This window comes from Macaca fascicularis, chromosome 6 (assembly GCF_037993035.2).
Source record: "Macaca fascicularis isolate 582-1 chromosome 6, T2T-MFA8v1.1".
In the NCBI taxonomy this organism is placed as follows: domain Eukaryota; kingdom Metazoa; phylum Chordata; class Mammalia; order Primates; family Cercopithecidae; genus Macaca; species Macaca fascicularis.
The window spans coordinates 98,518,637-98,543,845 of NC_088380.1; the positions used below are offsets into that span (position 1 = coordinate 98,518,637).

At 35.2% G+C, this 25,209-nt stretch overlaps 1 protein-coding gene across 19 annotated transcripts in view; it reads right to left on the reverse strand.

Annotated features, from left to right (window-relative positions):
- Positions 1 to 25,209, reverse strand: part of KIAA0825 (KIAA0825 ortholog) — a 473,576-nt gene that overhangs the window by 376,294 nt on the left and 72,073 nt on the right. For 5 of the 19 annotated variants that reach the window (XM_073993826.1, XM_065545830.2, XM_073993825.1 and 2 more), the window contains 3 exons: positions 18,600 to 18,731; positions 6,383 to 6,551; positions 2,703 to 3,372 (listed from right to left, as the gene is read on the reverse strand). In XM_073993826.1, the coding sequence (XP_073849927.1) occupies positions 2,703 to 3,372; positions 6,383 to 6,551; positions 18,600 to 18,730 (970 nt within the window). In that variant the 5' untranslated portion in view covers position 18,731. Of the gene's footprint in view, positions 1 to 1,379; positions 3,373 to 4,625; positions 4,806 to 6,382; positions 6,552 to 7,060; positions 7,084 to 18,599; positions 18,732 to 25,209 lie in introns of those variants that run through there. The other 14 variants (XM_073993833.1, XM_073993829.1, XM_073993831.1 and 11 more) reach the window with 9 other exon arrangements.

Consider the following 25,209-nt stretch of genomic DNA (forward strand, 5'->3'; position numbering starts at 1 on the left):
TCCAAACTGCCTTAGCTCATTAAGGTATAAGCATGGAAAGGTAAGACATTAGCTCATTAAGACTATAGCATACATACAAAGCCTGCTTAAAATCACTAAATAGAAATTATAATCATTTCAATCATATACATTTAGATTAGGATTATTTAAATTTAAATAAATTAAAATTTATTTTAAATTATTTAAATAGTTTGGAGAAGAAGAAAACAATGACTACACTAAAGTTGAAGAAGTATACAGAGGATTCAGAGAAATGTTTTTAAATAAAATGTGCTATTTCTATCCTGTTTTTCGGTCAGTAGATTATAGCAATACAGGAAGGGCTCTGAGTCAGACAGATAATGAGTTTGAATCCTGGCTTCACTCTATGACCTAGAGCAATTACTTAACATCTCTATGTCTTAGTCTCCTCACTGTAAAGTGGAGATAATGAATAATGGTATCTACCTTGTTTGGTAGGTTAGAAGGTTTAAATGAGATAATGCACATCAATGTCTGAGTCAATACATGTTGCTGTTACTTAAGGATTGTCCTTTCTATAATTTCAGGTAAAATAGAAAGATTTCATGAGCATAAAGATACAGACATAGATTAGAGATAATATAACACAACCCATTCAAGCCATTGTTGCTCATCTCAAAGATGTATTTCCTTAATAAACAAAACATGATCATTGGTCAAATATTAGTGAACAACATAGCTGATCTGTTGAGTTAGTTTAGCAGTTCTCATATGGCAGCAGCAGTAGCGACTCATTGAGTTTTCCTCCCCTTACTGTGTCTACCACAGAACATGGTAGCTGCTAAATGCCTTTCTTATGGTAGGTGGTCAATAAAGCTGAACTGAATTTATTTGCAGACAGCCCACTTGAACAGTGTTTGAAATTTCTTTTACAGGTGACAGATCATTTAATTCTATACTTGTAAGACAAGGCCCAATAGTATGGTGCTTGAGAACATGGGTCCCAGAAATAGAAAGATCTGCATATGAATTCTAAGTATCAATCCTGATTTCATACAACATGATCAGGGCAAGTTAATCTTTCTAAGTTTCTTTCTGTGATCATGAAATTGGGATAATAGGAATGGGTTGTCATTAGCACAGCGCTTGGCACATGGAAAGTGCTCACTTAACTATTGTTTTATACCAAAGTTCAGATAAAGGAGCCTGGGAAAGATTCTATGCACCTACCCTTATGGAAAATGCTTCAAATTCTGGTGTTAAAGAGGACACACATAGTTTTCTCTCATGAATGAGAAAACACTTCAATATCAGCCCTAAAGACTCCATAGCAACTTACACACATTTTCAACCATATGGATCTTTTCTTCTGTTATAAACTATATTTAGCACATACAAAACTTTCGTATTGAAAAGACTTTACAAGTAAGCTGGATTTTATTTCAGAGAATATAAAAATTTTAGAAAACAAGCACACTAATGAGATGCATTTAAAAATTTATGTGTTAACAATTAAAATAAAAGCCTATTTGCTCTGAGCAAAATCATAATGTTCCTAAATTAACTGACTTTGTATTTTGCCATAATCGAATTTGGCAGATGCATCTCTCTTCTGCAATGTGATATAGCTTCTGGAGGAAAATTAAAATTTTAAGACAAAATATTAAACAATTTGAAATTTCATATACCACATTAATTTGGTCATCTGAAATTTTATTAATGAAGATATGAGCAAGTATAGGGAGCTATAGGAATTTTTAAAAGATGATCATAAATTAAAAGATCCATAATAATTCACTAAATAATAATTTTCAAATACTTAAGCCATATCGTTTATGAACTTATTCAGAAATATACCACAGATTTTATATAAAAGCATAACTAATGATAATTTTAGAAATAATCCTATTTTTACCCTGATTTTTCTCCACTGGTAGGAAATTACAACCACAACAAGAAAAGTTTATTATATCACAATAACTTCTTTCCTTTTTTTCCTTTACCTTATGAATAAAATAGAAATTTCCAAACCATCTTTTATTTGTATACATCCTTATAGAAAAAATAGTAGAGAAACTTTTAAAAATAGCTATAGTTAAACTGTTATACCTTCCTAATCAATTACAATACAGAATTTTATAATTATAGTATTTCATAGTTGCTCATTATTAGAATTGACTGACTAAAATATTACAACTTTTAAATTTCCAATTTTAGTTACTGCAAATTTCAACAAATTTTCAATAATTATTTTTACCTAATAATGCTTTGGCTTTGGAAGATACAATGGATTAAAAATCATACTTTTCTGAGTTATGTATATAACTAAATGTACATATACATAACTGAGTATATATGTTTATTATATATGTGTATATTTAATAAGCAGATAAAGGAGCTTATATGTGTATAAGCATATATACTCACTTATATATATGTGTGTATACACACACAGTTTCACAAATACTGTTTGTCATATGCAATCAAGAGAAATTAAACTCTTATTTGAAATATTTTTGGCTTATATTTCCAATATCTTTAACAATTTAACAAGAAAGAAAATACTTCTATAATTATAGAAAAAAATGCATAAGAGAAATGTCTACTGCAAAATTTCATTACATTCATTTACTAATTTTCAAGTTTGCAGTGAGATTTAACCAAATAGAAAAAAATCTTAGAAAATTAAACATATTAAAAGACTTAAGTCAAACCAAACAAAAATTTTAAATGTCACTAACCCAAAGCATGCACTGCTCCTCTATGCTTGCTGGAGCTCTTGCTTGTTTTAACCACACGAACAGCATTTTCTCTGAACTGCAGCTCACAAAAATTTTCAAGAAATTTTGCCATTTCTTCTGTAACAGTATCCAGGTAAGTTTCTTTAATGAATTTCACCGTTGAAGATGGAGCTAAAATTTCACATACTGTGTAAAAATCCTCTTTTATTATTAAGTATAACTTAAGCATTGTACTTTGATATCCATGAACTATTACATCTAAATTTGAATCTCTGCTGTAAGAAGGAAAGCAGTTCTGCAGAAGATTAGCCAACAGTTTACTCTGTATGTTTTGGTATTTGATTATAACTTCTGATTCTGGATAAAGAAACAAGAGTTGTTGTAAGCACTGCTTTTTCAATAAAATTTTTTGCTGTGAATTGTTTATTTCATTATGGCTTTGTAATCTGCTCACTAAGAAGCGTCGAAGATGCAGTCTTATATCATCCCATATAGACTTGACATCCATAGAGGAATTATCTTCAACAGAATGAAGAGATGTCCTAGAGAGGAAATGGAAAGATGTTCCACTTAGAGTCGACGGGAATGAAACACTGCTGTGGCAGGAGAGGTCCCAAAGTAAATCCAATATCATTTCTTCTTGATTTTGTTCATTCTTCAACAAATCTTGCTAATGAAATAACATTAGAAATGTGATTAAGTGTAATCGAAAAAATGATTTCTATAGTCATATACAATTTCATAATTTCAGTTTGAAATCAATACTCTAAAATTCCTCATTTTTTTTATTTGAAATTTAACCAATTCAGATGTTTTAGAATGTTAACTTTTATGGTCTACTAAACTTTGAATTGTTTATTTCAAACCTAGCTGATTATCTTTTCAATTAGATCTCTAGACATCGTTTTTAGCCCTCATTGTTATCCACCCGATATACCCTGATCTGTATAAAAACTGTGGCTTAAAAATTCTAAATACAAATCTACAGTAAAATATTGATTGAAATGTATTCCTAAGACAAAATAAATTCAAGATCATGCCCCTAATTCCTGGTAGACAATTTTCATGCTTGAATGGGTATATTTATTATTATAAAACCCCAAATGAACACATAATACAATGCTTTAAAATCATTCTAGAATATAGATCTTTAAATATGGTATGTGCCTAGGGGTTACTAAGATATACTATTCTGAGAAGTAAATTTTAATACATTGAAAGATTTTAACTTTCATTTAAATTCCTTTTTGAGAACTGTGTTAAGAAAGATTTTACTTTGATAATTAATCTGAGAATATTTCAATTCTCTCCAAAGAAATAACCCAAAATGAGAAAAAGATACTCTCAGAATTGTTCCCCAAAAGATGATATGAAATTATTGCTTTATATTTTCTGTGCTGGCAGAAAACAATGGTGGGTGTAATTATGAATAGAAAGAGACAAAAAGATTACTTTTTTCTTGGACTTTGAATTAGACACACACATTCTTCTTCCATGCTGACTTTCCTAATTAAGTCTATTTTAGCTAATACTGAAATTAGTTTATATTCTCTAGGTACAAACAAGCTGATTACAAGAGAAATGAAAGCAAGGTCCAAGCGGCATAAAATCAGGCTGGCTTTGCAATTTCTTATTGATGAAGATACCAAAGGCATTATGTGTGATTCACAATTATGAACAATTCCTAGACAAATTCCAGGAATTTTCTCTCATTCATTGTAAGCTTTGCAATGTCTAATGTTCTATCTGTAATAAATAATTACACCCAATAATTATATCAATAAATGCTTTTTAAGTATTTATACAAACATTTCCTGGTTTATTCATAATGATAACCCTTTGGCATATGTATTTGAAAACCCAATTTATACATAAGGACACTAAAATCAGGCATGCTTCAGTGACTTTTCAAAAGTCACATACAGTAAGGCACAGAATTATAGAATGGATCCCTGGCTTCTTTCTCTTCATCCACATTCTCTTCATCCACATTCTTTCTGCTACACTCCAGAGAGCCACAAAGTACACATGACTTCTGTGTAGCTTCTTTCTCTCTCCTCTCCTGCTGTTGAGTTATTTTGATACTTCTGGAAAAGAAAGGTCCTTAGATAGGACACATCAGCATTACTGTAAATTCTATAAAGCAAATGAGTCATATTAGTGCCACTGCCTTGATTTTTTAAAGTCAATCAATAACTATAAATATTTGATTAAACAAAGAATAATAGATTACAGAGGTCTAAAACATATGTTTAGTATGATTGCTTAAATTTTGAAAATAACTTCAGTGTATCTGCCATAATGGGGACCTCTGTTTCTTATTTAAATTGCTAGAAAATTAACAAAAAATTTTCTATGAAAAAACAGATGTTTGAAAAATGCCGTCAGGACTGACATTTTTTGGCATGCAGAAACTTGATAATAAGGTCATTTAAATCTGAATCTGTTTTAATAATGTGGTTCCTTCCTTAAAATAACATGATCAATTATGTGAAAAAACCTAGGACTGGGACAAGCCTATCAGTCTAATGAATTCGAGCAAAACTAAGGTGGCCTTTGCCCTGCAGTGAATAGAGAATGACTTATGTGTGACAGATTAAAAGATAATTAAAAGCTTTTGCTTTTAATTAAATGAGAAAGCATTATTACATCAGTATTAATGAAATTCAATACACATGGCTCTTAATAGAAAGTAAAGGAATAACTATATCCATATTTATTCTTCAAGGATCCACCTTCAGGAGATAATGGGTGAGAGCTTTCCTTAAAAGAATAAGGCTTCAGGGCACACAGTCTTCCTTTCTCTTCCTTTTATTACTTTGTAAACATTAAAGACACATCTGAAATAATAACAACAGGCAAAAACTATTTTCATCTGATTCTGTCATCCTAAGCCATCTACAACCTCCAGATATTTTCCACATCTGCCTTAGTCGATGTTTGATGTTTAGACAAAAATAGTGCCTTTTTTCCCCAAAAATTAAATTAAAACCATAGCTATAGAAATACCTCTTTCTAACAATTGTGCTGCTGCTCTGGGAATCTGTTTTTACAGGCTAGCCAGCCTTGGAGAAACAAGTGTGATAAAATAACTATTCTTGTTGAAGGTTACAAAAACTTCTCTAGCATAGAGGGTGGTCAGTATCCAGAATGACCAGCATAATAATTCTCCGTCATTTGGTGGTCTTGCATAAATTGCTACCTTGATTGAAAGGAACTGGGTAAGACTGCAGGTTAGGAATGCAGGGAATAATAGTCAAGGCCGAATAGACACAATCGATGGGGATTTTATTATGCTTAATAATGAGCATACAAAAAATGAATAGTTGTGAAAGGATAAAAAATATAATGAATATGAACTTTTCTGGTAGACAGCTGTGATACACATCAATACATTCTGTGGTATTGATATGATATATATCATATCACAAATCACCCAGGAATCATAATATTTAATCTCCATTTACATAAAATTTTATTTTATTGATAAAAATCATAGTTAAAAATTAAAACAAATAGCTCAGTGGATTATATGGGGGATATAGGAACATAAAAACACAAACCCCTATGTATAGTAGGCTAATATGGTCACTCAAATAAATATTTACGTATAGAAATTGAATGAGTTGTATTCCCCGTTTACTCATCCCACTTCATGATAAAACAAAAATTCACTTTACCAGTGTTTTGAGAAATTTTATCAAGTCTCCATGGGAAATGAAAGATGACTCGGATGTACTGTAATTATAGTTAGTTAGCCATTCAAAGCAGTCAGTTGTTGTTTGCAGCTGCACACCTGGACATTGTTTGTTAATTTCGGACTGTATCTCTTTAATGCAATGTTCTATGCTATAAAAAAGAGAAGAAAAAGTTATTTTGGCAGGAGATAGATAATGGCTTTATTTCATAATATCACAGGCCCTGAAATCTTCATATGTGGTACCTGGTTTTATACAATTTACAAATTCATTTGTATGATATGAAAATAATAACAAAGAGACTATACATTCATAGTTGAAAACTGAGAGTTCATATTTTCTGGCAGTAAAAAAAGTGATAGAGGAAATATAAAATAGCTACTCAGATGAACTAGAAATTCTTTTGTGTTGAAACAAAATTCAAGCATAGATGCAATTCGGTAATAGCCCTCTTGATAGGCAGTGGATGAAAGGGAGAGATAAAATACTGAACATTGTAAATATTAGAAATATACATTATCTACTAAGAGGTGAAGGACTATATAAATTATGAAAAACTTCAATCAGTGGAATAGTAAGGAGTCATGAAGTAGTCATAAAAGCTTATAATTTTAAAAGTTATAAAGTATACAAGCTATATACACAACTACAGCCAAATACCTTTTTCTTGGCATCCAACTGCACTACAAAAAACAGAAACAAAAATTACTAAAAATTGCATTTAAAAAATGACTGGAAGGAATGAATCAAGGGGTTAATAGCAATTATATTTGGGTGGGTGTAATCAGATAAGTGTTAAATTTTACTTTTCCATATTTTCTAAATATTTATAAGGCATAAAATAAAATGCTTCATTCACCAAAAAAAGTAAATCAAGATCAGAAAAAAAAAATGTCCAGTTGAATCTTGCAATACGTATCTGTTTTAAAACTTCCATTCAATGTATCCTTCCTGTTGATAAAATAGCAGATATACTATGTTATTTTAATTTCCATATACCATTATGTGCATTGATGATTATAAATCTTTATGGGGTAAACTGGTGACCTTTAGCAGAGTGCCATCTGCGCAGCCACAGGGATATGACATATTACTACCACCTGATGGCAGCATATCTAAACTTCAAGAAAGCTTTCAAACAGGCAAATTCCTTTGAAGTTGAAACACCTCACCAAAAATTGACAGCTATGCATTTGTCTCTTAATCATATTAAGAAAGATTTGTTACCAAGAGGTAAAGTTAGTGTTTTGAAAAGGTAACTGCTATTAATTAAAGGTTCCATATGATAGACCCTGGTAGGCTTTAGAAACCAAGCGCTTATTAAAATAGATGTCATATGAAAGACTCTTTGAAATTCATCCAGGTGTGGGTTGCCTATAAAACATACACTGTAACAGTTTAAGTAAAACTTTTCAGGAGATTTCTGAGCATGAGTGAATTCAAACTAAATTACCTTGAAACAAATACATTCTGAGAATCAAAGAGCCTTTTCATGAAAACAAAGAACTTAAAAGAAAAACAATACCTCCTCTGGCCAGAGGCCACTCAGTTTCCTGATGGGACAGCCATATTCAGGAATACCAGTTCTACGTCTGAGAAGAGATTGGCATGTATTTTCTTAACTTATGTAAGCACTTCTATGGACTGAGAAACACAATGCCCTAAGCATACACCTTGACTCTAGGGACTCTTTATCAAAGGTTTTTATTATAGCATCTTCATGTGTCTCATTCAATGAAACCTAATAGATTACAGCAATGTGAATTGGAAAGGCTCAGCAGCTAGTCTACCTAAATCTGTTTCAATGAGGACTCAGATTTTAGGCTAATTTCTAACATCTGAATCTGAGCAGAAGCCAACAACTACAATTTATAAATAGGGTAAAGCCTTTAGAGGGCTAGATATTTTAGTAATTTGTCCAAACACTGACAAAGGGATTGAGTGGCTGCATTTCAGGGGACCTCCCTCATTGATACAAACTAAGACAGATAAACTTAATTTTAAAATCATTTTGTCACAAATCATAAAATGTCAAAACTAATTATCTACACCTGAATTTTTTTTAGTTGGCTATCTTGTCTGCCACTCACCAATGCCTATACATCTTGTTCTAAAAACTTAACCATCTGAAGTCTAGATATTTCTTGTTCAATTGTTATATAAATATTTTCAAAATTTATGATAAATGTCAGTTTGGTATGTAATCTGACAATTTATCTTCTTTAATCAAGGTCAAAATAAAATATAATTTAATTTTCACCATTTAAAAGGTAACGTTTTCAAACATTATCTTTCAAATGCTACACATTATTCAGGATTATAAACACAGGTAGTAAAAGTGTACGGAAATGCACTGGAATGATCAGCAGCACCCTCTGGCAGAGTGGGGATGGAAGTGGGATGAAATTGGGGAGAGGTACATAGAGAGCTTTAGCTATACTAGTAATGTTTTGTTTCTTAAACTAGATGGTGGGGCACAGGACTATTTGTCATACTACTCTACGCCTTTTCATATGTCTCAACATTTCTTAATAAATTTGAACCCCAATGTGCTTTAATTATAATGACTCTGAATTAGCTAAGTTAATGATGTGTGCAAGTGGATGCATTACTGAGAGGCTGTGTATAAATCAATTTATAAAGCATTTTTAAAATGCAACATGGAGTATGCTTTTTAAAAAAGATATCTATGGTAATTTTCTCATTCAACTTCCATTCCCAGATTCCCTGACTGTAAAAATTGCTTATTGAATGAAGGCATTAAATTTGACAAACATTAGCTGAATGTTAAATATGTGGTAGGCATTGTGATATATACTAGGGAACCCAATGTGAATAAGACGTTGTCCTGTCCCTAAAGGAATTCTGTCTAGTGAAAGAGATAAACCTGTAAATAAACAACTACAACACAGTAAGACACGATAAGGACTGTGTACAATGTGCTAAGGGAGTACACAGGAGGGAGCCACTAAAAGTGCCTGTGGGAGGTGTAAAAAGGTTTTTCCTTGTAGAAGAGGAGATTATATGCAAGGATGTTGCTTTAAGAACATTAGTAGAATCACTGTACTTAAAATTCCCTGACACCTCACCCCTCAGAAGTCAGTACTCGTCATCTAACCTCACTGTTGTCTCACTTTAAAACTATATTTATTTGAAGAATAAGAAATACGAATTTATTTTTATGGTCACTACTACATTCACGCATGTATGGATGTATGTGTGTATGTATGTACCATCTCACTTCCAAAAAGGCTGAGATGTCCTACTATTGGACAGACTGCATTAAATCACAATAGTAGTCCAAGAGCTGATTAATATTGAACTGGTACAGTTGGAGATAGGATGAGATACTGAAAAACAGAAGAGGATAATGATAACATCTTGAAACTTCAGCTTATTATAAAGTTCTTACAAGATTTCAGAAGTATTATCCAGTCACAAAATAGTTAAAAGGAAAAAAAGTATGTTCCATTGATAAACTATGAGAACTTTTTAAATAAAAAGATTGTAGAAAACACATATATGGCTTTCATGGAATGTTAGAATACAAAAATTTTTATTTCTTAAATCAGGATAGATGCCTCATGGCAAAGCTTAAAGACTTATTTATTACAGTATGGAAAACCCAAAATAAAAAAAAAATTTTTTTAAGCTTTTACATTGTGATGCTCTTGCTTATACTTCTTACCCACAAAATAAGTTCAACTTAAGGAAAAGACAAGTCTTTTCAATTGTTACATTGACATTTCAATTCTGTTACATTTCTGTCCATTTCTGTGCTTTTTGTGTTTAAAAAGACAAAGAAATCATTCTGAGGTAAACAGATTTTCTAGTTTTTAGATAAGCCCTATTTATCTAACTAGATTACTAGCATTCCTTGGAATTATCAGGTAATTAATAGGGAAGAGGGCTGATGTATACAAACTAGTATGTAATTAAAATATAAGTCAGCCATGAAATGAAAACTTACTTTCCTGAGACAAAGACATTTCTGGATAATATTTTTTAAAAAGTCAAAAAATACTCCTAACACAACTACTTTAATGGCTAAAATGGTGAGAAATTAAAACTTATCCTGAATTGTTTTCTATTTCAGAGACATTTAATCATTTCAAAAAGATGTAATTACACTTCAGGAAAAAATACCCTTGACAGCAAATCTTTCTCATACGTATCCTTTCCTTTCCATTCCTTTTGTAAAAGATTTGGCCTAGGCCCTTATCATTGCTCACTGGGACTATATATTAATAGCCTCTCTCAGAATTCCCATCTATTGTTAACACAACTTTTGTTCAGAGTTTACTATGAGCAACACAGTATGAAAGAAACTTTAGAGTTAGTTAGGGTCCTCTCTTGATTTGTTGTTATATACCACGAATCCCCCTACAAAAGTTGAGAATGGCTCTTGAATGGTGCAGATGCTTCAATTTGGACCATTCACACCTAGTGTAGGCCTGTATCAACCTAAGAAAATCTAAAGTGCTTTCAAAAGAGTCAACCAATTGTGAAATACTCCCAGAAATCTAGTCGGTGGCAGGATAGTACTCACAGGACCAAAATGATTTTGTACTGATAAGAACGAGCTTCCCAACACAGTTAGATCACTTCTTCTGCCTCCTAAATCTACATCTAATTTGGATCACTTCTCATAAACTAGTGACAGGAGCAAGATGGAAGTGGCACAGGGCTATGTTAATAATATAAAGAGAAGTTTCTAGAAACATTCTATAGGGCTAGAAAGACATAGTCTAATACCCAAGAAAATCAAGAATAAGTAAATGTGCTCCTTTTTTTTTTTTTTTTTTTTTTTTAACCTATGGCAGCTTGCCCAGGAATTTCAGCACAATTTAATGAAGTCAGAAGATGGTTTATCCCAACAAAACCATACAAACTGAAATTAGGAAGAGAAAAGTGGAGGATCTGCACCAGCATTTGCTCTGTGCCAACTCCCTTGATTCTCTTTCAGAGAAAGAGATAGTGAAAAAACAGAGTGGGAGAACGTACGTAGTAATGGGAATCCAAAGAGATATAGGAACAGATCAGGTCTACATCTTTATCTCCATTGTCCTGATTAAATCAATCATTAAGCCAGATAACAGATTTACTAGAAGCTACAAACTGAAGGTTTTAATAATACCTGTGGTTTATGTGTGAGGAGGAAGGCATACAGTAAATACTCTCATATATATATGATTATATATATATGAAGCAGTATATATATGTCATACATATGTAGTATACACATTGTGTGTGTGTATATATATATACACACACATATATACACACTAAGTAAAAAAAAATCTAACCACAGAATATACATATAATTCCCATTTGTATAAAAATATATTTTGGGGTGCATACATGTTTATGTAGAGAATATTTCCAGAAAATTACACAATAATTTATCAAGATAGCTTTCCTCTAAAGAACAAGACTAGGAGGGTCAGAGGAATGGTAAACGTTTTCTTCTTCACTGCGCTTCTCTACTGTTTGAAATTTTATCCGGAGTATGTGTTACTTTTATAATGCAAAAAATATTTAAGGAAAAATGCATTTGAAGGTAGCTTCATCTATCATGTTCTATTCATCTAACTTTAAGATAAAACAAAAGCAATAATACCTAACAAACATGTCTAACGCACATTTATTGACTATCTTCTAGCCTACTACGTGCCAAGACTGTTTTAGGCAGTGAAAATACAGTGAAGAACAAGTAATATCTTCAAAGTGGAAATCAAAAATCTTTTTTTAAAAAATGGAATTACCGACCAGGCATGGTGGCTCACGGCCATAATCCCAGCACTTTGGGAAGCTAAGGTGGGTAGATCACCTGAGGTCAGGAGTTCGAGACCAGCCTGACCAACATGGTGAAAACCCGTCTCTACTAAAAAAGTACAAAATTAGCTGGCACATGCCTGTAATCCCAGCTACTTGAGAGGCTGGGGCAGAAGAATTGCTTTAACCCGGGAGGCGGAGGCTACAGTGAGATGAGATTGCACCATTGTACTCCAGCCTGGACAACAAGAGTGAAAGTTCATCACACACACACAAAAAAAGGAATTACTTTTAAATTCCAATTTAGTTCTTTATGAATGAGACAGAGTTTCATAACGTTGTCTAGGCTGGATTCGAACTCTTGGACTCAAGCAATCCTCTGGCCTCAGCCTCCCAAGTAGCTAGGACTATAGGCATGTGCCACCATGCCTGGCTTAAAGAAAAGTCCTTAAGTAGAAAATAAAGGCAACAGCTTCCAGCCCCTTCCCATCCCAGCTCCCATTCCAGGTCCCATGAAAGGATATTCTTAGTCATGGCATTCTAGAATTTCGATTGTGATTAGCAATGGATGTGGTGTTAGTGACCACTTTTAGACAAGGTGTTGACTCAGCTGAGGCCATGACAAGGGTCTTTTCCAGGGAAAGTTGACAGGCTTGGATTCAATCTTCCAGGCATCATCCAACATGAAAGATGAGCCGGCCACAGCAGTCATATCTGTTACCAAGGCTCCAGTCCTCTTACAGTGTTCCCTCCCCTGTTCCTGCTTCCAGAGCTGGGCCAGGTCTTCACCAGGCACCTCAGATTGTTACATCAAGGGTGGGGCTTACTTCCCACTGACCCATTAACTAATATCCTCTCTGGGAAATAGTGGTCCAACTACTATTGGCTCAATCTCTTTATGAGGTCTGGATTTTCAGTATAATACTATTCAACTTTTGTTATTACAACAATTTATAAACAGGCAGACACGTGCTTCCCTTTCCTTATTTGCCATGGAAAGATAATACAATAATATCTTTTAGGAATATCCCCAAACAACAATTCTCTATTGTCTTATGCTTATTTGGCCAAGAGTAGGTGAAGCTAACACACTTAAAAATAAAAGCTATACTGTACTTAAAAAAAAACTCAAACACTTGAAATGTCCACAATACTTGAAAAAGTCTTGTAACAATCATCGAATGGAGCTACTGACTCCACATTTTACCCTATTCATTCTAGCCTCCTAAAGCAGAGGAGGATGCATTCTTAATTCTGGAGAGAAGAAGAGTGCTGGAAAGGCCCAGTCAGAGTTGGAAAGTGGGTTAAAGTTTTATTCTGGGTTCAACAGTAGTTGGGGGAATTAGCCCTTTCCAGGTTTCTTCCTATGTGGCCTGGTCTTGTTCAGCAGGAGGGGAGAAGAGGTCGGGATTCTGTGAGATGTAGTGTATAATGAAGAAACCCAAAACTGAAGTGCAAACACAGGAAGTTACAAAAATGATTGCAAACATTAATTTGCATCTACTTATTATTAAATAAGTGCCACAATATTGCCAGAAATAATAATGCACAGTAAAACCTTTGAAATGACTAATTTTCATTTTGTATAATTTGCTCTGGCTATAAAATATATTAATATTTGTGTGTGTGTATGTGTCTGTGTGTCTATATAGTCATAAAATACCATCATATGTATATATAGTCATAAAATTCCATCATATGGAAAACTTGAAAGCAAATTTTTAATATGGAAGCTCAAAAAATGTAAGCATTATATAAAAAAGAAGTGTAATCTATGGAATATGTACCCTTTCATTAATAGACATGGTTAAATGTCTCCCCTCTCCCTGCATTTTCTAGGTGAAGTCAAATAAATAGTATTATTGCTAGTAGCAATTCTTATTTTTGAGACAGGGCTCACATTGTTGCCCAGGCAGTAGCGCAGTGGTGCAATCACAGCTCACTGCAGCCTCCACCTCCCAGGCTCAAGGGATCCTTCCACCTCAGCACCCCAAGTAGCTAAATCCACAGGGGTATGCCACCACACCAGCTAATTTTTGTTTTTGTTTTTTGTAGAGACAGTGTTTCGCCATGTTGCCCAGGCTGGTCTCAAGTTCCTGAGCTCAAAAGATCTGCACACGGCACGCAGCCTCCCAAAGTGCTGGGATTGTAGGCATGAGCCCCCACCCGACCTGGTAGCACTTCTTGTTCCTTTCTTCCTCCCTGCCTCGGGTCCTCCCTCCCTCTTTCCTTTTCTTTCCTTTCCTCATTTCCCTTTCCCTTTCCTTTCCTTTCCTCCCTTCCTTTCCAGACAGCCTGTTGCCCAAGCTGGAGTACAATAGCGTGTGCAGCCTCAAATTCCTGGGCTCAAGCAGTCCTCCCACCTCAGCCTCCCGAGTAGCTAGGACCACAGGTGAGCAACCAACCAAGGTTGGGCTAATTTTTTTTTTTTTCAGTAGAGATGGGGTATTGCTATGTTGTCCAGGCGAGTTTTAAACTCCTGCCCTCAAGTGATCTTCCTGCCTTGGCCTCCCAAAGTGTTGAGATTACATCTTTCTTTAGATTAAAAAAAAAAAAAAGAAAAAAAAGGAGTCCAGCGGCATTGGTACTAGCAAAACTTACTTCCTAAGATACACACAGAGGTTGTCTATAATTAGGAAATGAAAAAGTAAAATAAATTGTTAAGATACAATTATATTTATCCAACTGAACATTAAGGGGGAAAAAATCATTCTGTGTCTTTTTTTTTTTTTTTTTTGAGATGGAATCTCGCTCTGTTGCCCAGGCTGGAGTGCAGTGGTGCAATCTTGGCTCACTGCAACCTCCGCCTCCTGGGTTCAAGCAATTCTCCTGCCTCAGCCTCCTGAGTAGCTGGGATTACAGGTGCACACCACCATGCCTGGCTGATTTTTGTATTTTTAGTAGAGACGAGGTTTCACCATATTGGCCAGGCTAGTCTCGAACTCCTGACTTTGTGATCTGCCTACCTCAGCCTCCTAAAGTGCTGGGATTACAGGCATGAGCCCACCGCGTCCAGCCTATGCTGTGTCATATTGTGAGCCTAGAAGAACTTCTGTACCTCAATATTTTGTAAAACATGTACCACTCAGTTCATTAGTGCTAAAGTATGCAGTTTTCAGTTAGGGAACTAATGATTCGGAGGTACAACATTCATAATGTTTCTCTTTGGCATGTTATTTACCTCTTGTTACCTATTTTGATATGTGTTTGAATAAATGATTCATTATCACTAATTTCTGCTGTCGGACCTATTAGTCACCCAGGTCTGACTTGAATGGAAAGGAGAATGTAAAAGTGAAGTGGTCTGAGAATGACAGCCTCTCTTGAAGGGCAGGTGAAGGTTCAGTGACCTTTGGGCACACTGGTCCATTCTGGTGAATCACTGCTTTGGGGAAGCAATAGACCCTGTGGCTCATAAAACCTGATGATATTAAGGAGAGAGAAGGAATTCATAAATAGATGTCAGGGTCACTGCTACTTTAAAAATTCAAGTATAAGGAAAAAACTATCGTATTTTAAAATGAATTACTAATGTTGTTTTTTTCTTTTAAAACTATGGAGGAAAACCTATACCATACAGATGTTCATTACTTATTCAATGTACACTACTGGGAGATAAATAGAACTGTTAGAATACAAAAATGCCAAGGGTAATTCAACTACTGCAGTGTAAGTGTGGCATAACTGATTCGTCATGACATACAATTTTCTAAAAGCTATTCTGTTAGAAGGCAATAAATGAGCGCATAAATGATTTATACTCTTCTGAACCACAGTTATTATTCAGTATTTTATTTTTAAAAATATATATACTCTATACTATTATGTTTATTCTCTGGAGTATAATGAAAACATAATTGAATTTGATGAAAAATAGACTTGATTCTAAATGTAGCATACAGCACATACAGCTACTTCCTTATTTTGTCCCTTGTGAAGATCAATGGTCACTTGAGGTGGTTCTGCTCTAGGTTCGTTTTAATATATGAGCAATAAAATATTTTTAATTTAAAAATTATATCCTATGTTCCATACTGTATTTTCTTTTTAATACTAACATCTGAGTTTTGACCTAATAACTATTTTTTAATGCAAAATACAATGTTTTAATCACTGTTTTACTTTTAAATATGATTTCTTTTTGACTAGGTAAGGCAAAAAATTAAGTATATATGGTTCATAAATAAAAATAAGCAATCCAGAACAAAAGCATCCGAGTTCAGTGACTTGTTTTATTTTGATGGAGCCTAAGTTCCATTGTGAAGGAAAAGGTTTACCTTTTAAAAAATAGTTCAATTTTTAAAAATATAAGCATCTCTGAAATTTAGGTAATGTCTTGTTAATCTATTTAAGTAAATACTATTTTCATTTGTAAGTTTCTTTGAGTTAGAAACTGTGTCATAAAATACATAAATATATAACATGAAAGTTATATAAATACATAATTACCCTAAAGTTTATTTTATATTTATATGAAATATCAACTATACATTCACAGTTTGGTTGTCTATCTCTAAAATACATATATAATGTGTATATGTATAGGTATAGTATAAAGGGCAAATACAAATTAAAAATAAAAAGTTTAATTTTCCCTGTTGAAAATAAGGGAAAAGATTTCCCTCCTCTCCTTTTTCCTTAGAGCATTTACCTTAGAAAGCTTGTAATCATAGGCCAAGCATGGTGGCTCGCGCCTGTAATCCCAGCACTTTGGGAGGCTGTGGCGGGTGGATCACCTGAGGTCAGGAGTTCAAGACCAGCCTGGTCAACATCATGAAACCCCATCTCTACAAAGAATACAAAAATTAGCTGTGTGTGGCAGCAGGTGCCTGTAATTCCAGCTACTCGAGAGGCTGAGGCACAAGAATCGCTTGAGCCAGGGAGGCAGAGGTTTCAGTGAGCTGAAATTGCATCATTGCACTCCAGCCTGGGTGACTAAAAAAAAAAAAAAAAAAAAAACAGAAAAGCCTGTAATCATAAGTACTTTCTCATCTTTTGCCATGTATCTATTCCTTGGAAGACTAGGAAGACATGTATCTATTCTTTGGAAAACTTGTCAGCAGTCCTTTTGTTAGCTTTGTGACCTAGGAATGCCCTTCTCAAGAAACTGGGAGCTATCTTTTTGAAATGCAAGCATCAAGGGAGATAGCTGCCCAATCTCCCAGTTCCTGTGAGAGAGTAAGAGCCTAACTTCATTGGTTGCCTGTTCCAATTTGCAAAACGATCTCCGGTTATAAAGACACAAAAAAGTTTGTTTCTCCTCAGGATAAAGCCAATTAGCTAACACTAATTTACCATGGTAAAAAGTTAGGATGAACTATGTGTGACAAAATGTGCTATCCAGTCTTCCTACTTGAGGACTAGTGATTGTTTATCTTGATAACATGTAATGTAATGGGCTGTATCTGCTTCGCTATTTAAAGGAGTGAGATTCCCTTCCATTTTTGCAAGCTCTTAGTGAACTGCCTGAAATGCACATCATATTCTGGTTTTTAATTCAATAATAAAAGCGTTTCTTTTTCCTTTCTCTACTACCTTCATGGAGAGGATTTCTGGGATGGGAGATGTTTTTAAGTATAATTCTCCAATAATATGCTATCTTTTCAATTTACTTATGCCCATTGTTATAATAAAGAACTAACTATTCTCATGTAAAGCAGAAGGAAAAATATCATAGGAACATTTCACTTACTTGTTTCAGTTTCTTTGGAAATTCAATGTAACTATATCTTAAATTTTAAAAAAGGAAATGCTATGTATCATTACACAATATTAATTTTTACTGTGGTTTGCACATTTGTAACCCACATGAGGTAAAGTAGAACCGCTGATCAAAATGATGCAAATAAGTAACTGTCTGATTATAGGGTCCACAACTACATATGAAGACAGAGTCCTTTCTACCAAAGAACACGTATTAATGAGAAACCATTTAGCTGTCACTGTTTCCCTCAGTATTTGGCAACACGACTTTTTGGGATAGGTGATGACTAATCTAGTATAACAACTCTCTATAAAGTCTCTAGCCTCCTACTTAAGTGAGAAAGAATCTTAAATATTATGCAAAAAAATTTTAATGTTCTGTTTTTAGTAACTCAAGCAATCATGGCCTTACACTCTAACCATATTAATGAAAATTCAGAACATCAATATTGACAAGCTCTAAAAAAACATTAGTGCCAATTTAATAAACTTTAATTGCCTACTTCAAGATAGTGCTTATATTTTCTAGTCTTAAAAATGCTACTCAGATAAAGACAACCATGTACACTTTAAGTGAGAGGGAGTCTAATCAATATTTTGGGGGAAAGTTAATGACAATTAAAACCTAAAATTATCTAAGAGCAGGACACAAATAGACCAGGTAAATTTCATATAAGTGAAATGTGAAAACAACTTGTTTTAAATAATTAACAATATTTACCTTGCAGCATTTTGTTCAATCTTTTCATCAATATCACTGAAGATCTGCTCAAACTCCAAGTCTCCAGGAAATGAGTTTAACAAACAATGTAGGTCAAAAGAATTATGAGAATATTCATCATCCCAATCCATTCTGAGGAGCAAGAATAAATAATAAAACATGTCAGTTCCCCTACAATGGCCAAGGATAGGGGTGGGCAGAAATTCACCTCAAGTTGTGATACTAAACCAAAAATAATAATTCCCATTTATAGGCATAATGAAATATAGCAGTTGGAGAACTAGGGTATTATAAAGCTAGGTAGAATGTTTTGTTATTTAAATTTCATGAGGTGTGACCTAATTTTCACACTTTTCTATGGTTTGAAAGCTGAACAAAACAGCATCCCTCAGAGAGTACTTAAGCATCCTATAGCTTCTCATTATGGCCAAGAACTGTAATGGAAGTGACAGAGCCCACAGACCACTGTGAACAAGGGTGGGTGCAGCAAAAATTCAATACCTTCCCTCAACTCTTGTCAATATACTTACCTGGAAATTGTAGCCTTAGACTTTTTAAAGCCTCACCCCACTGGGTCTATTTATATGTGAAGGATGCAAAACTATCCTTGAGTTCCTCTAGCACCCCTTGACAACCTCAGTATTGATACCTAACTAAAAACTGAATGATATGATACTCTTTCTTGAGGCACATGCATTTCATCACCATCAAAGCTTTAATCATTCATTCTGTCTATGTACTGAACGCTTGATAGGTTACAGCACTGCTATAGAGGCTGGGATATAGCTGCAATAATTTAAATACCCTGCCCTCATGGAGTTTTTATTCTAGTGGGGAAGACAGATTTTTTTATAACACATAAACAGATATATTTAATCAAAAATCACATGGTGAGAAGTGCTATAAGAACAAGTAAAGCATGGCAATGGGCTAAATTAAGAGTGATACAGCAAGGGCAGAGTGTGAGCTATTTTATTTAGGAATATCAGGGAAGGTCTCTGAGGAGGTGATATTTGTGTAGAAGAAGTAAGTGCAGAAGCTATGGGGAAAGAAGTAAGTGGGAAAGACAAACTACCTTCTTGATTACTTTGGCCAAGAAATGACTCTTACCACATCTGCTTAAATGTGGTTAAGAGCTCTCTAGTGAGAGCTAGTCACATGACTCTACCTGGCGGCGAAGGTGTCTGGGAAATGCCACTGGCTGGGCATTTGATTCCAGGAAAGCTCTATGCCATGAATGGAGATCATTAATCTTTGGCAGACAGCTAGCCTTTCTGCCACCACCATTCATTTGGTTAAACTTGATTCTCCACTTTCATGATATTGATTTGCCTCAAATGTCCAAATGATCCATGGCGATCCATTCTTTTTTACTGACAAAGGACTAGATTGATACATATTGGTAGCTAGCAAGGATTTTCTCTACTGTTAAGAGGTTGTTTTATCCAAAAGGTCTCTCCCGCCAGAGCAGGAAGGTTGATTCAGACACTACATGAGTGGATGCTGTGTATCTATCAGTGGGTATCTCCTTAGGATTTGTGAACAGAAGCAAGCACATATCTGATGATTTGCACAAGTGACCAACCAAGAGTTCATCACACTACAGTGGAACTGTCAGAGGTGTGTGAACCAGAGCAACTCCATCTTGAATAGGAGCTGGGTAAAATAAGGCTGAGACCTACTGGACTGCATTCCCAGATGGTTAAGGCATTCTAAGTCACAGAATGAGAGAGGAGGTCAGCACAAAATACAGATCATAAAGATCTTGCTGATAAAACAGCTTGCAGTAAAGAAGCCAGTCAAAACCCATCAAAACCAAGATGGCCATGAGAGTGACCTCTGGTTGTCCTCACTGCTACACTCCCACTAGTGCCATGACAGTTTACAAATGCCATGGCAACATCAGGAAATTACCTTATATGGCCTAGAAAGGGGAGGCATGAATAATCCACCCCTTGTTTTGCATATCATCTAGAAATAACCATAAAAATGGGCAACCAGCAGCCCATGGGGCTGTTCTGTCTATGGAGTAGCCATTCTTTTATTCCTCTGCTTTCTTAATAAACTTGCTTTCACTTTACTCTATGGATACCCTGAATTCTTTCTTGTACAAGATCCAAGAACTCTCTCTTGGGGTCTGGATCAGGAATCTTTTCTCTAACATCTTTCTGGCAACCATGGAATGGACTATAATAAGGAAACCCCCAGCCCAAAGGCTAACTTTGGGCAAGTGGTGGCGCCTGGTAACATCTTTCTGGCAAACCCCAAAGGGATGATACTGAAGAAACTCCCCAATCCAAAGGAAATGGACTGCAACACTGATCAGCCAACTTTGGGTAAGTGGTGGGGTACCCAGGTAAATAATGGGATTGGGTTAGAGGCTCAACTTCGGGGAGTCAGGGTCTCTCCTAAGACACTGGGTTACAGTCCCCCCTTAATAAAAGGCAAGGATTCTTGGCCAACCTTGGGTTAGAGGCCCAACTTAGGAGGGTTAGGGTTCCTTATAAGATTTAGGGGTTAGAGGCCTCTCTCAGTAAAATCCCTTTTGGCTAAGAATACGTTTGGCACTGTGGGATGTGAACTGCTATTCTCTTTGGATTAATCTGCCTTGTACTCTTTGCTGATGGCTATGGGTGATAGGATTAGGCATGTACAGGAACATATGACATGGGGAGCTTTTTCCTCCCCAAAACGGGAAAACCTTGAGAGCTGATGGAACTCCTGGAAAAGATCCCTCTGTGACCAACAAGTGGCCACCTGAACTTTTGAACAACAGGTGGGTCTTTCTCTGGTCTCCCTGAACTCTTTGCCTTCCCCACCCTGCCTGAGGCAATTCTTTTCTTTTTCTCTCTCTGCAAACCAGTTGAATGAATGGTAAAAATTAGTGTTTATCTCCTACAAAGTTTTGATTATGGGAAAAAGGAATTGGGAAGCTAGTCTTAAGCTGTAGTGAATCTGGTGTACTTTGTGTGTCTTTCTGTATTGTTGTGTCATGAACAGGAGTACCTTAGGATAGAACATGGGCTTAGGGCACCTGTAAGCCTGCTTTTCAAGATGGCCCAGCAAACTGTCAGTTACAAACTTTGTTGCAGGTCCCTGAAAAAAACTGGATGAGGTTTCCCTTTTGTATGTCCTTGGGAGCTTGACCTTGTAACCATGTGGCAGTACTTTCTCTTGGTCTCTGCCATCACAATGGTGGCCTGGGTTCAGGGTTCAATTCCTGCCTTAGGGAATGAGTCCTCTATCTTCTCTCTGTGTATTTATATGTGTTGTGTGTGTGATGTTTATATGTGAAAGAGCTTTGATTAACTGGTTTAATAATAAGACCTGAAATCAAATATTTTGTCAGAAAAGTAATGTTTAATGCCTTTCATATAGTTCACGTGACTTAAGTAATATTTGGGAAATAAAGACAGTTTTAAACATTATCAGTAAATAAAAATATCTTCAAAAATGTAAACATTGGGTTTAAATTATGTGGGTCAGATATTAAGTTTGCTAAATACTTTAAGGTCACAAACTGCTTAACTTTTTAAAATTATTCAATTTGTTTTGGAGCATTAGATTCTAGATAAGGCCTGGAGATATGTGAAATTAACCATGACCACTAGCTAGGCAAAGAAGGTTATAAATAATAGAAATTTTATGTAAGAAATGCTCTTGTATGTAAATTGTTGTCCTAAAGTAAAATAACTGGTTGTTTAAAAAGAGAGATGTTTAGGACAAGTGGGAAAGTCCAAGTATGTTGAAGATTGTCTGTGTAAGTTGTGAAATAATTTATGAAAGGGAATTTATGCAAGAAATGTACAATTTAAAGGTGATTAGGCCTCCTAAAGGCTTCATAAAATGCCACTATGACTCTTAACTGTACAACTTGCCTGTTTTATAGCTAGGTAAGGCCTGGTACATGTGGAGTGAGACTCTGGAAAGAGTCAGACCTTATCTGCACTTCTGTCCGGGTCCCAGGCTCCACACCTAGTACATAATTAAAATCCCATACTTACCAAGGTTTTTACCAAAAGTAAAAGTCATTAAGAATTAACACTTAACATGTAATTGAGACTATTGACAAACAGTCTACACACAAGGCCTGTAAGGAAAGTAGAATATACTTTTGGTAAAAGATTATAAGAAGTCATGGGAATATGGATTTATTTACTTTTTGGCTAAAGGATTGTTTTAAGTTAGATAAAATAAGGCTGAAGGCTTAAACAAGTTGTGAACAGTTTGTGAAAAATTAATCTTGTAAAAAAAATTCTGTGTGTGAACATATTGGCTAAAGTTAAAGGGGTATTATTCAGTGTTTCCATACACTGGAATAAAAACACAACAGGTTTTCCTTAGAGCAAAAACCTCCTTTTAATCTACTCTTTAACAAAAATTGTAAAGGGTTATAAAAGGTTTATGAGAATCTTACCTTACAGTCAAACTGATTAAGATTGAATACATTTGTCTGTAAGATTTTATTAAGAAATTGGTTTGACACCAACAATGCACTAATGCAAACAGTGACATTTAGTTTATTTAGTATAAAGTCATACGGGAAGGATTATCAAATGTAAAACAGCATTTTGTTTTCTTTGGGCTATATTTGTATAAATATGTTATTGGTATATGTTCCAAAATTATGGGAAATTTATAATTCTAAAATGACTTAGTGTATGTTTTTAAATAATTATAATCATTACATAAAATTATTGTATGCTACAGAGGTAGCCAAATTTATTTGTCAATTATGTTTTCAACTGTGGCTCTCCTAAGATGTTTTGTCATCCACAGATAATTGTTGTCTTGTTTTGGTCCTCTTTAGAAGGTGATTTATAATCAACTATAGAACTCTAGCAGATGTTCTTGAATGAAGATTTTCTGATAACTTTGGAGACTGTGACATCAGAATAGAGGAAAAAACTTTCAGGACTCTCATGGAGAGCTGAAATGTTCATGACTATCAAACAGGAGTTAACTGCATTGACTAAACTAATAGAAGTCTACAATAATCTTTTTAATGTTTTGCTTAAAATGTTGCCGATCCTTGTTTTGTTTTTTAGAGTCAAGAAAACTTTTATTTTGAGCTATTTATAGCTTTAAACAATTGAGTAAAGTATACTCCTGTGAACAAAATTTGGGGCATATTTGTTCCTCTCCATGTGATTTCTCCAGAATTTGGAAACTATTTGTGAATGTTCTTAATTTATGGCAATATAGTTATTTGCATAAGTGCAATAAGAATCTGTTTTCGGCCAGGCACAGTGGCTCATGCCCGTAATCCCAGCACTTTGGGAGGCCGAGGCAGAGGGACCACCTGAGGTCAGGAGTTTGAGACCAGCCTGGTCAACATGGTGAAACCCCGTCTCTACTAAAAATACAAAAATTAGCTAGGCATGGTAGTGGGCTCCTGCAATCCCAGCTACCCAGGAGGTTGAGGCAGGAGAATCGCTTGAACCTGGGAGGCAGAGGTTGCAGTGAGCCAAGATCATGCCATTGCACTCCAGCCTGGGTGACAGAGCAAGATTCCCTCTCAAAAAAAAAGAATCTGTTTTCATTTGTAACAGGACACAACAGGACACAATAACCAGTTTCTCGTTATTTTACCAAGGCTTTGACTGGAATGGTGTGCTTTACTTTAAGGAATCAAACTTGGCTTGTAAAGTCAATAAAAGCCTTTTGGAGAACTGGCCTCATACCCTGCCTACACAGTCCCTGTGTAGAGTGTTTCTGTACTGTGGTAAGTAAAGAATGTCACTTTCTAACAGATCCAGGTGTTCCAAGTTATCTTGGGACCTGAAAAGGAGAGAAATTTACTCAACTCATAGGTATTTGAGGGTACAAGCCCATGACTTGGGTTGGCTTTAAAAAAGTCTTGAGGTCAGGTGCAGTGGTTCATGCCGGTAATCCCAGCATTCTGGGAGGCTGAGATGGGAGGATCTCCTGCAGTTGGGAGTTTGAGACCAGCCTGCCAACATGGCAAAACCCTGTCTCTACTAAAAATATAAAAATTAGCTGAGTGTGTTGGCACATGCCTGTAATCCCAGCTACTCGGGAGACTAAGGCAGGAGAATTGCTTGAGCCCAGGAGGCAGAGGTTGCAGTGAGCTGAGATCGTGCCACTGTACTATAGCCTGGATGACACAGCGAGACTCTGTCTCAATAAATAAGTAAATAAATAAAAATAAAAATAAAAATACATTAAAATAAAATTAAAAAGTCTGGAGATTCCTCACTGATGCTTGAGAAAATAAAATTAAAAAGTCTTGAGATTCCTTACTGCTTCCTACTGATGCTTTCTGACTGAGCTCCTCTCTACCCTGAACACAAGAGACCCTGATAGTTAGGCAGGAATATCATCACCCCTACTCAGCCTGAAGAAGTTATGGAAGATGGATCTTCCTCCCTCTGCAACCCTTAGGATTAAGGGCTAAGGGTTAAAATAGCTTTCAGTAGGATTAAGTTTAGGATTAAGGGCTAAGGGATAAAACAGTTTACAGTAAAGAAGCCAGTCAAAACCCATCAAAACCAAGATGGCCACGAGAGTGACCTCTGGTTGTCCTCACTGCTACACTCCCATCAGCACCATGACAGTTTACAAATGCCATGGCAACATCAGGAAGTTA